Source organism: Saccoglossus kowalevskii, chromosome 1 (genome assembly GCF_978046115.1).
Source record: "Saccoglossus kowalevskii chromosome 1, keSacKowa6.1, whole genome shotgun sequence".
Taxonomy (NCBI): Eukaryota; Metazoa; Hemichordata; class Enteropneusta; family Harrimaniidae; genus Saccoglossus; species Saccoglossus kowalevskii.
The window spans coordinates 22472805-22486557 of NC_140641.1; the positions used below are offsets into that span (position 1 = coordinate 22472805).

Genomic DNA, 13753 nt, shown 5'->3' on the forward strand with positions numbered 1-13753 from the left:
GTGTATTTCTATGTACACATGTGCACATATACATGTAAGACAGCGACATAAAAATGCACTCTTACCTACCTGTACGAAAAATGCAAGAGTGAAGATCTAAATGATGAAAAATATAGAATGACAGATGATAGACTAACAGCTTTGTAAAAATAATTATAATGAGATTTTGGGAAGGACTCCTGCGTGAAGTGAGTGAACTATACTTTTATGTTTATTGAGCAACTGCTAAACATGCAACCGTTTCTGTCCAAGTATGTTGCTTTATAGATTGACCCAAAACTAATGATGCACCTTAATTTGATTCATTTGACAGTTGATAATCAGTATGAAAATTACCTAATCGTTATACAGAAACTGATATCAGATACTCATCTACACAAACGTCAGCATCGCGCGGTTTGTTGGTGCCGAACGCGTATTTTGATTCGATGTGTCTGTTGTAAATTTTGTTTTGGATTACTAATATACTGATGTAGTTTGTAATTAATTAATTAATTAATTATTAATTAATTAATTAATTAATTAATTAATTAATTAATTAATTAATGTAATTAATTGTTATCACTTCTCATTCAATCTTTTATCTAAGTACCCGAATCTTAGCAAAACAATGCATACAAAATAAATTCAAGCTTTATATGTTATAGACCAATGAATGATTCTATGTAGCTAATAACCAAAATAAAATTTGACAATCAAATCAAAGCCAGTAAGCCTGGCAAAAAATAGCTTCCAAAAAAATGATGGCGCACAATTGTTGCTGGTTTTAATCAGCTTGTCAACAGAGGGCGCTATGCAGTTGCAAAATAAATGAAAAGGGGATCAGTCCGCACGTCTAAGCTGGTAAGCACATTATTCATAAACCAGCGAATTGGTGATCAGAATTGTAACTATTTTTTCCAGTAAACATTTGTATTTTGCACACTGTAAATGTCGAGTGGAACTCATTCCGAACAGGAGGCATTCATAAAAGCCCTAGGACATGTTAAGCAATTTGTCAATAACCGTTAGTTTTTCACAATTTAAATTAGATAATTTCTACAGAACTGAAGAACAAATTTACCTCACCATATCTTCCATGTTTATTTTACCGTCAACACGCGTTTCACAATACACATACACGAAGGGAAAACAGCGCCATAAAACAGAGGAAGAGCGACCTTAGATCAGGGATCATCAAATGACGAACGACAATGTTTTATCATACAATGACAAAGGCGCACAATACAATGTCAAATAGACAACATATAACGAGCAATTGGTTGCATAACTTGACAAACGAATTACACACTGGCTATTAACATCAAACAACGAATATCAGCATAGTGACGAAAGACTGCTTTGCATATAAAGACGAATGGTCAACACATATTGCTAAATGCGATGAATATGACAAATGTCCATCATATAATAAGACATGCACAGCATATGGTAATAAATCGAAAGTATGTGATTGCTAAAGTACAGCATATAATGACGAATGCGCTGCGTATAATGAAGAATTTACAGCATATAATAACGAATGGTCGTATCATAATGAGAAATGAACACCATGTATTAACGAATGGGCAAAATAGATTTGGGAATGGCTATAACATAATGGTGAATAGATTCAGTTGCATATAATAAGGATTGCACAGCATGTAATAACATATATGCAGCATATAATTACAAATGGTCATCATATATTGACAAACGAACAGCATATAATGCTAAATGGACTTCATATAATAACGAATATTTAGCATAAGATGACAAATGTTTTTTATATACTTATGAATGACCATTATATATTGACAAATGCTTATCATATAATGACGAGTATATTACAGGACATACAACACGTTGATCTCAACACACTTCTTTGTTCCGCTGTCTAGTGTTTTCTATATCATTTAAATATATACATGACCTTATGTTTTTAGTTTATCGCGTTCTAGACTATTTCATTGTTTGACGCACTGGTAAGTATGAATTGTGTAATTATAATATATGGTCAGTATACGATTTGCATATATTAAAGCAGACGCATGAATGCAATACCAATTTTGAATTATGTGAGATTAATAAACAATGACATGGCTCTATGCAGTTATTAACACATTTTTGCTGTTTCTGTATAACGTATATACTTGCCTAGGTGGGCTTCCGAAAAAATAAGCTTTACCTATAACCAACAGCTTGCATTGTCTCATCTGTGTGCTGGTATTACAATACAATACAATGTTTACAATGCAATGCAATTTTATTTCACCAGATAAATTACATTACAAAGTACAAAACGAAGATAGAGATATACATAACTATCTGGCGAGGACAAGAGAGGTAGTTCTAGTAGAACTAATCTAGTCTCTAGCCCTTGCATATTCACTGATAGCAGAAAAAAACTGATAAGGACAGTGAATTCATAAATCATATTAATATATTGTTTAAGAGTACATAATACATAAGGAGAAAAATTATATGAAATATGGTGGTAATAGAAAAATAACAATAAAATTGATGTTAAATTATTTAAAAGAAATTGTTTTAGGGTAAGCTTGAAGCGATTTCTTGATGTTAATGTTTTAATGGAAATTGGAAAATCATTCCAGTGTTTTACTAATGAATATGTTAAACTGTTTTTAGTTGAGCTTAGTTTTACTTTTGGAATTTCAAGTTTGTCAGAAATAACTGAACGTGTCAAATAAGAGTGAGAGATTGAAGAGGCATAATGACCCAGAGAACGAGCATAACGATCGCCCTTCAGGTCATAAATAAACATGCACGTTTGGAACTTGCATAATTTATGCACATCAAGAATGCCCAATCTTTTAAAGAGTTGTGAGCTACTTGCACGGGGATTTGAAAAAGTGGCTAAGCGAATAAATTTTTTCTGTAATTTTAAAATTGGATCTATAACGGTATCTATAACGGTACTAACGTATGTGCTGGTATTCTAACGTTGCATCAGTGACACAATGAAAAAAGCTGCTTTTATGGTCATGACCATAAAAGTTGTGTCGGTGCTAATGTATAGAATTGGGAAAGGAGCATTCAAAAGTTGGAACGAAATTGAATCCGTTCAAATTAAATTTTGCCGCCCAATTACCAAACAATTCTACAGTTTTCGCTTTACGTTTAGAACATGGGCTATGTACAGTACGATTCTTTTCCCGTGTTAATTGCCCACCCATGGCCTTGCTCATCGTTGTTATCTCCTTGAAAAATCAGAAGCAAACAATAAACAACTACGATTGATATTTGATAATATGATATTTCCATATTTTATGTCATGGTTGAACCAAGGGTTAGACAATGTTCAATGTTTCGTTTCACTGAATTAACATTATATGACTAATAAGTTCAATCTCAAACAGCTCTCAACATATAGTAAATCAAAATTTGGACATGAAAAGTACCTTAAAATAGTTGACAGTATGTTTTATTACATATTTTTCACAGTCATCAAAACAAAACGCCATATCAACAAAATTTTATACTGTTCGATGATATTAATCTATTTTAGTGATCATAAATCATTCTTGAAAGCGATGTAAAACATCCTGTCAGCATATTTGGGAAATAGGTTACAGTGTAATGTTTGCATTTTGTTGGTGGTGCTCACTTGGGATAACGGTAAACGAACATTATCATTAGTGTGTCTGAGTAGTGTCACATAAAGTACATTACAACACGGAAAATCGTAATTACATAACGAGGAGTAAAAATAAACCTCGTATATAATTAACTGTAAATAACAAAATAGGACACATTATTACACATGGAAAAAGCATGTAACATTTGTTCTTCTCAAACAGATTATACATAACTATTTTGGATAATCATATTCCATGCCCTTCCCCTTTTTAAAACGTGAATTCAATTCAAAATTATTCAAAGTTATTAAACGTTCAATCAGAATTATTTAATCATCGTCAATATACTGTTTATATTATAGATTAGAAAATAATATCCATACATTCATATCGATCTATAATTGCCAAATACCTATTATTTCAAAAAGTACTACCACGTGCAAACAACCCACACTATATTTTGTATGTTAATGTATACTATAAACTATACGGTTGACTCTAATTTTTCCGCGACACTGTTAAGGTTACATTCCTGCAATGCGTTCGTGAGATCTGAGACTGATGCCTTCATTCCCATCCTACTCTTCCACAACGATAGTAGTTGATACTTCACCTCATCCGCTCCCTGTGGCGCGTAATCGTGGTCAATGTTCTCCATAGTTGGTTCAAGGTCATCTGCGTCTTCGAGTAGAATGCGTAGGAGATTTTTCATTTCAGAAATTGTTTTTATTTTCGAAGAAATCTTTCTAATTTCATGGGTTTTGAATTCTAGGAGAGATGAAACGTTTAAACTGGAGTGAAGTACGGATGGCAATTCATAAGTGACCTAATTATACAAAATGACATTTTTTAAATCAATGATGTATATTAAAATTAGTAGTAAAACAATATTTGAGACGACAGTCAACATTTTGTAGTGTTGGTACAGACTATACATGCGCATTTTGTGATAACGACGCGTTTTATAATAACCTACGCTAGGAGGGTTGATGCGCTCTGCAATAATATATATCTAATGCTTTTGCAAATACTTTAGTTTAATTAACTTTATAAAATCTACTTAATCTATCTTTAAAGGCGGAGTATAAATAATAAGATGGTTAATGAATAAAATAAATATGAATGGTAATAATATATATTCATTACATAATGTAACCATCATGAATATAATTATAATACACATAATATTCGTAACATGTGACTAGAAAAAGATGGTGCGAAAATTATTACAAAATACATCTACCCTCTATTACATTTTGCGTCAGTACTTTTTTATTACAAAACGCATCAAGGCTTATTACAAAACGCGTAAGTTAATACAGAACGCGCCTGAACACACGACGATGTACTTACCTAGGTCACTAGAAAGGGAACCAACACTTGATGACGATGTTATACGCTTAATTCTTGTCTACAAATAAATACAAAAACCACATAGTTCCTTGTTGTTTCAAAATATCGATGTAATGATTCAGTTCAGTTGCATGCCGTAAACAAATTGATCCGCAAACAAGACGCCTAATAACATACGTGACCGCCAATTAGCCATTTTCAATCAAAATCAGAAATACAATCACCAAATGTATAAAAACAATGCACCGTGTGTCACATTCAAGGGAGCTTAAAATTTGAATGGAAACTTCGAAAGGAGCGACGTGCACGTGTAAATTATATGACAAAATATACGACATATGACACAACAGTAAAAACACATACCTCACCACACTTCATGTTAAGCGGTACATGGTTAACATCTTCGTCTGAGGGTTGCTTCACAGAAAACAACACTTTAAAATTAGTTTTCCATTCGTCATCCGACGGTACAAATACAAACCGACGATGTGGGGAGACGCCATCCGAACAGTGGCGAACGATGTCCATTAGTTGCATCACCTGAATAAAGCGAGACGAGATCATCAACAAATCAACTCACATATGTATCACTAATAAAAACAAATGAGTATATAACAAAACGTTCTTGAAACATGAAAATCGAAGTACCTGGTTGCAAATTAAAATAAAATCATTCTTCTAGCTTATATTACTGCTTAAAGAATTCTCTAAAGTGGTAAACATTTCTTGTAGTTTCAGAAAAGAAACTTTTCCTCGGCGTGAAAAAAGGATGCATACTTATAAACATAGTTAATATTGTAATACCTGTTTAGCGGGATATGCACCACCATGGTCGTTCAATTTCCAGGAGGTCCATGGATCTTCCGCCCCACGATCACCAAGGCATGTTATTTCATACGGTTCTGCGTTATGTCTAGCATTGAGAGGAATATATTCGGACCTCCGATTTTTTCCCTCGTTGACCGCCAAACGTTTCAAATAATCTTTAGTTCGATAACAGATGTATACCTTAACCGCCAGTTCCTGTTTGTCAAATACTTGGTGATCTCCGAAAGCGACTGCCTCTAAATTCAGAGGAACGTCTTTGCCACAGGAGCATTTAAATGTTGTGAAGTGTTTTGTGTGCACGTTCACGTACTTCCCATCTAGAGTGCAATGCACTTCATTCACGATGTTATTGGCTTCTTTCTGACCGGTGTGAGTCATAGAGTTCCATGTCATACGATTTCCGGGCAGCGATTGGCTAAAATGAAGCTTGAACTTCAAATTAGAGCCTGTCATCTTCACGTGATGTGGTAGCCTGACTGTGACATGCTTCAGGAATCTGTCAAGTCCGGGAGCGAGGCATTCTACAACCGGTGTCATCGGAATGTGGCTCGTTTCCAAACTGCCTCTGAAAAAAGAGTGTGATAGGCTGACACGCACAACGACCTTCTGAATTATTCCTACGGGAATTGCCCCACGTGGTATTATAACATATACATCGGAATCTTCGTGAGATAAGACACCTCCGTCTTGGTCAAACTCGCCATCAAATACTATATCAAAAACTCCATCCAAACCATAGTTAGTTTTGCGAAGGCTAACGGGCGGAGCTCTTGTATCGGATGTAATGTATTCGTTAACGTTTGTGATTTTACTAGACTTGTCAAATTCTCCCGGTGACGCATGTATGTCTAGGGCATGCATTGAAGATTGATGACAGTGGATGTCTGTGGGAGATTCAAGGTTGTGTGGTCGATATTCCTCCCCCGATAGAGTTTGACTCTCGGGGTTGCGAGAGTCCATATTTTGACACATACCATCAGGCTTCGTTGTATTGTTCTTCGTCGTCGTGAATATTTTACCCTCACATGGGGGAATAATCTGTGTAAAAATTTAATCGCTATTAATTAAACAATTAGTTTGTTTTTGCATACTTTATTTATATGGGATTAATTGTTTTATCAAACACATCCAGATAAAAAAAATCGCTTTTTTTGTTTTAATAAGAATGTAACGATTACTTTTATGTTTCAAACAAATAAACAGATACTAGCATGGATGCATATTTACGCTTATAATCGTGTATTCCGATGATGTCAACTATAAAACAAATAATCATTTGTCACAAGACCGTTATATATGGTACGTGTTTTAATAAAAAATAAATGTGTGTTAGATGTGTGTACATGCAAATCTATTTTCAGATCTGAGAGATGTGCCCAACTTACAGGAATTGCATTATCTCCAGCTTCCACGCTTCTGTTTGTACCTCTTTTTGAAAAATAAACACAGATATTTGTTACTTGTCGTACGAAGTATTTGAACTAATATAATACTGTTATACTGTATTTGTAAACAACCTTGCACAATTGATAAATTTGATTGTTTTTTGCTTTCTTTTTGTTTTTTTAGGATTACAAAAAAATACTGTTTTGGATTGATGGATTATACTGTTACATGACTGAAAGTGATATAGCAATATAATAAAATCCACCACATTACACTTCACTTACATGTTATCATATTTCTTCGAGCGTCTTAAGACTACAACGATAACAATTAAGGTTGCTGAGACAATAATGAGTATTAGACTTATGATGATAATAATGAACAAGTTGTATCCAGTTTCTTCTGTGCCTTGGGGAGGAGAGTTTACGTCGTCATTGTTGAAGCTGTCTTTATATTGCTCTCTTCTCACTGCTTCAGTTTTTTTTTCAAGAGGCAAGCTGACAGTAGTCATCATAAAAGTAGTTGACCTCAGTTCTAAGTTGGCAAAAAACACATAATAAGGACTAAAGCTTGAATGACAACTTATACTGTGTTTGATTGCCACACGTTGGTGTTGGGCAAACACAATGCGTACACAAAATGATGTTCAACACATAACTAACTAACCCATACATTGTGTTGTGTTGGGCAGCGCATTAAACATATGTATATACGTTTTCCCACTGATGTTCAATCTACTAACACAATATCATTTTAAATTGGACAGCGTTTGACTTCAGGTTCAAGTCACCAACTCATAGCATATGTAAGAAAAATAAATAAACATAACTCAAAGAAACCTAGCTGTATACCATGTGGGATAGTTTTGGGTGAAATGTATACAACAGAATTATTAAGGTAAAGATCACACAACACAAAATAAAAACTGCTTATATACGAAAGTGCCCAACATAAAGATGAATTTCATAACATAAATACGGAACTACATAATATATATATGAAGTGCCAAACATAAAGATGGAATTTCATAACATAAATACGGAAGTACATAACATGTATACGGGACGGCATAACATAATAACATAACAGGACCTCCTATCGAAATGACAAAACATCACATATAATTCTATAACCACAACTTGTGTTGTAGCGTCTCTTGTTACATTCCTATACGCCACATTTTTACAAGCGTTGTATATTTATTAAGGGACATTTAAATTTACATACTAACCTGTCACATCTTCATCGTCGGTTTTTGGATGTTGGATGTTGGTTCCGAAATTCCGTACACCAGATTCTTCGCTCGAAATAAAATGATGTTGTCGGGGTTTTTTCTTCGTACAAACAGTGTCGAACCACAAATCACACTCCCATAGAACAATTTCCTCATTTAGGTCACATTCTGAGCAGGGGCGACATTCCGATCGACGGCTAAAGTACGACGAATATGTGCCATTAGGGCACGGTATGCACGTAGGTTGTACTTGACCTTCACAGGTACCCGTGGCGCCATATCCAGGGGGGCATTTTGGCAAAGCACATTCAACATGGGTACGGGTATAAGCCTACCAAGTTATAACATAAAGTACTTCATATAAAACATTAATCTACAGTACACTAAAATATGGTCACGTATCATCACATAATAAATTAGTATATAATGTTCCTGAATGCGATTTGTTGAGCTAACCCCCAGCTCCCACAGTCAGCTGGCACACGCGTGATAATAAAATAAATGCGATATTTACTATATGGGGCTGCCATCTTGAATGCAGCATAAAACTAAATAAGAGACGAGCTGTGAAACGCGTTTATCTAAGATTTCTACAAATCAGGACAAAAATGCCATACTTTCACAGAAATACGATCTGTTGGGTAATATTAAGCCAACCGATACCAAAAATCGGCAGAATTCGTCGTTTTTGTGTGGAAAAACCCCTTAAATACGAACACCTAATTACATGAAGAACTTACAACATTTTCCCGGAGTATTTGAAACCGAAATTGTACTATTTCACACAGGTGTGTGCGGAACTTGCTAGTTAAAAAGTGAGTCCAGTGCGTGAGGTGTCTATCGTTAACTTCCATCCATCAACATAAGGAGTGTGTGGGGATTACTTCGTCAACCAGTGTTATGTAGAGCTTGCATTTTTAGAACCAAATTAATTGGTGTTCACCGAGTAACGTTTTAATGGTAATTACCTGCACAACTGCGTTCGATCTTTCAAGAAGAAGTATAGCACAGATCAACAATCTCTGACTTACACGCATGTCTGAAAACGCCTGCAGTGATACAATGGACACAATATAAGTTATGGACTGTTGTGTTCAGAGTGTGAAACCCGTAACATTAGTGTCATCTCGCTCGACTCTTACTCACAAAATACTGTTAATAAACAAGAACTGAAAACCACAACGGTCACTTCTTTGTGTCGTACTCAGTATTGTAAAATACAATGACAATGCGACGTTAAATAATAAACCTTATCTACTCACCCAGACTGGCAAAGTCGGGACTTCTTTTTACTTTTACAGAAAAAAAATTCAATTTAGCCCTTTTAGCGTGATCGCGAAAACTAATAATCATTATAATAATCTTTAATCACTTAACATCCATTGGAATGGATGAAAATAGATACATGACAATAAACGAAAATAAAAAACATTAATAAAAAATAATTAAGAACTACAAATCAGAAAAAAAATTAAGAACAAATATTTTGATGAATTTAACTATTACACTTATACAGTATTAATAGTGATCGTGAAAGAAATCCCGACTGGAATGCAATGTGACCCAACCTTCAGAAGGCCATGTCGTACTTTCATACACCCACTCATGAATAATCAATGACATCATGAATAACTAATAGCAGTCAAATGCCCGCAGATGCGTCCAGTCGGGATTTATTTGATCACGCTCGTTTTCGCAAACACATTAAAAAGGCTAAATTGACAATTAATTATTTCTTTTTGTAAAACAAAAAAGAAGTCCCGACTTTGCCAGTCAACTACTCACCTTATGTACCATCGTGCTGAATTCTCTTTCACTCTTTAAGCACTCTCCAAAATGGCCGACGCAAGGGATATCGTTGTGCTTTCAAAAGTTTTTCGTTTTTATATTGGGTACCATGTACCGCTACTTTCTCGTGATGGAACGCTCTGCTTAACAAAGCCACGCTGTGGTACAAACGAACCTAAGATATACTGAATTCTGAATCAATCAGGTGGTTTTCGTGGTTCGAACCAGATAAGTTTTTTTAAGCGTGACAAGAAAAGAGCTAGTCAGGGGAATCCCCTTGGAAATTCCCGACAGAACGTGGTGTTGTCATCGATGCAAACGCAACACAATGGCCCGTTTCAAACTACATGTCAACACTTGTCCGGGGTCATGTAACTGTATAGTGTCCCCACCAAGTTACTAGACTGGTTTAGTTGCTACAATAGCGACCACTCTGAACAAAGTGGTTCGGAAGCTACCTAACTAATAGACACCAAACGTAATAATCTGATATTTTATGGTATTGAACAGCCTGGTATGGAAACGTGGGATACAACCGAGAAAATTGTGAGAGATTTTATTACTGACAACTTGGATATAAACGCTGGTGAACTGGAATTTCAGCGAGTTCATCGTCTGACTGGTGCTCATAGTCACCCACAACCAATTATAGCTAATTTTTTGAGGTACAAGCAACGTATGCAAGTTCTCCGCGCAGCAAATAAACTGAAAGGTACTGACTATCGGATTGGAGAAGACTATACCTGGAAAGTAAGAGAAACTCGAAAGAAACTGGGAAAGTTTGCAGATGAGGCAAGAGCTGCGGGCAAACATGTAACATTTATGTACAATAAAATCAAAATCGATGGTATATTGTATGTGTATAATGACCAACTCCAAGATATACGACCGCTGAGTGAGAGCCGTAAAGTACAACAAAACAATACCTGATGAGACATTGGCCTGGGCCATGGGCAAAGTTTTGAATGCTTGGACACAAGATGTTCTAAAACAGATAAGAGTTTGAGATTCCTTGTATGGAATGTGAACGGTTTATTGGGAAAAATAGAAAATGTAGATTTTTGTGACTACTTAAAATCTTTTGATTTTGCCTGTCTCACTGAAACATGGCTTTATAAGCCTTTTGATATGCATTTTGAGGGATTTAAAAATTTTCATATGCTTGGTAGGATGGAATGGAATTATGGTAGAGCATCAGGTGGGATTTCAATTTTATTTCGAGAAAATAATGAAGATAATTTTGATATAAAGTTTATTTCTAGTAACTCACAAAATATAAATTGGGCTTTGATAACACAGAGAAACCACCCAATTTTGTTACTTGGTAATGTATATAGAGCACCAGAAAGCTCACAATTTGCTGACAAAGATTTTTTCGATACTTTAAAATCTGAAATGTTAATTTATACCAGTAAATACGAGTGTAATATTATAATTGCAGGAGATTTTAATGGTAGAACAGGTTGCAAATCTGATGGTATTGATCTGGATTGCACATACTTGCCAATGGAGGGGTTTGAAAATATGGGACAAAGGGCTGATAAACGAATTTCAAAAGATGTGGTAGTAAATAATTATGGGATGGAATTACTTGAATTTTGTTCAGTGACTGGATTAAAAATTGTGAATGGGAGATTATTTCAGGAAAGAGGGAGTGGCAATTTCACTTTTATATCAGAACTTGGTACGAGTGTAATTGACTATGTGTTAACAACAGAGGAGGTTCTAGTTAAATTTACTGATTTTACAGTGGGCAATAGAGTTGAATCTGACCACATGCCTTTAGAATTTGTTTTAACTTACCAAAATGAGGTGGGGGTAAATCCAACTAAGGATAGTTCGGACAATTGTATTGTTAACAAAAATGACACATCAAGGTTAAGGTGGGAGCAACAGAAAAAACAGCAGTATCTTGATAACTTTCAAACTGAACCAATTGAACAATTAACTCTTACTTTTAACGATAGTATTATTATGGGAAACCTCGAGGAAGCAGCAGCGGGTTTGGTGAACATTGTCTCTTTGTGTGCCACTGACATGAAAACTGAGACCAAAAATAATATTAAAAAGAGAGAAAATTTATGGTTCGATAAAGAGTGTTCGGCAACTAAAAAAGAAGTATTACGTGCACTAAATCAGTTTAGAAATTCTCAAAATGGGAAAAGTTTGGAATATTACTTAAAATTAAAAAAGAAATATAGAAAATTGATTAAAGAGAAAAAGTTAAATTATTTGGAAATGAGACAAAATGAACTTGTAAACTTAGCTGCTTATTCACACTCACGGCAATTTTGGCAGAAATTTCGGCAACGAAACGAAAATGTGTCTAAAATTATTACCCAGAAAGAGTGGCATGATTATTTTAAACATCTGTTTAATAACAATTTTATAGGGGATGAGGATATGGCGGATTTTTTTGATTCAGTAAATGATTATGTAACAAGGTTAAATTTTGATGACATTGAGAACACAGAGGTTGATAATACTGACCTTGATTGCCCTATCACACAAGAGGAAATTAAAAAGAGCATAAAGAAACTAAAAAATAATAAAGCCCCTGGGCAAGATGGAATTTCTTCGGAATTTTGGAAAGATGCACCACAGAAAATTGTTGAAATGTTATTTATTTTATTTAATGTATTACTTGAACAAGGTTATTTTCCTGAAAAGTGGGCAATTGGATTAATAACACCAGTGTATAAAAAAGGGCATAAGGATAACCCTGAAAATTATCGGAGCATTATGCTTTTAAATGTTATTAGTAAAATATATATGAATATCCTGACAGAAAGATTGACAGTATGGTTTGATAAATATAGTAGAATTGTTGAAAATCAGAGTGATTTTAGAAAGAAACGAAGCACATTAGATAATATGTTTATTCTGAGCACAATTATTGATAAATATGTATTTCATCTCAATAGTCGATTATATTGTGCTTTTATAGATTATGAAAAAGCATTTGATAGGGTCCACCATATTTCACTATTTTATAAATTAACAAAGGCAGGAATGAGAGGCAGACTATTAACAACTTTGTTCTCAATGTATACACATGTTAAGGCAGTAGTTAAAACTCCACATGGTGTGACTGATCTGTTTAAAATTGGAACAGGCCTGCAACAAGGCTCAGTTATTTCCCCATTACTTTTTTGTTTTTATATAAATGATATAGAAAAGGCTCTTACACAAGGTGTTGAAACTGTAATCTATGTAAACACTTTAAAATTAATGTATTTATTATATGCTGATGACCTCGCATTATTTAGTAAATCTCCCATTGGTCTACAGCGTCTTCTAAATAGATTAGCAAATTACTGTGAAAGATGGAGATTAACAGTAAATTTGAATAAATCAAAAATTGTTGTTTTTCGCAAATCGGGTAGACTAAAGAAATCTGAAAAGTGGTTTTGGAACGGGAATGAAATTGAAATAGTCTCAAAATATAACTATTTGGGGGTTCTTTTTTCTAGTTCAGGTATCTGGTATCAGGCCCAAAAACACATTGCTGAACAAGCAACGAAAGCCATGCACAGTATTAAAAGTATTCTTTACAAATATGATGGGTTCAAACCAGCTATTGCGT

At 34.5% G+C, this 13753-nt stretch overlaps 1 protein-coding gene across 1 annotated transcript; it reads right to left on the reverse strand.

Moving 5' to 3' along the window:
• Positions 1-2226: 2226 nt before the first annotated feature.
• Positions 2227-10440, reverse strand: LOC100369564 (uncharacterized). Its single transcript, XM_085499816.1, has 9 exons — positions 10165-10440; positions 9348-9428; positions 8377-8710; positions 7430-7679; positions 7145-7187; positions 5736-6797; positions 5295-5471; positions 4932-4989; positions 2227-4346 (listed from the first exon to the last, which is right to left on the reverse strand). Exons 1-9 carry the CDS (start codon positions 10174-10176, stop codon positions 4063-4065), a joined length of 2301 nt encoding a protein of 766 aa, XP_085355942.1. The 5' UTR covers positions 10177-10440; the 3' UTR covers positions 2227-4062.
• Positions 10441-13753: the final 3313 nt, after the last annotated feature.

Excerpts from the sequence above, each read along its gene's own strand:
- LOC100369564 (XM_085499816.1), bottom strand. Across the intron at positions 8,711-9,347 it reads GATCGAACGCAGTTGTGCAG|GCTTATACCCGTACCCATGT; the intron begins GTAATTACCATT and ends ATAACTTGGTAG. Across the intron at positions 7,680-8,376 it reads CGACGATGAAGATGTGACAG|AACTGAGGTCAACTACTTTT; the intron begins GTTAGTATGTAA and ends TTGCCAACTTAG.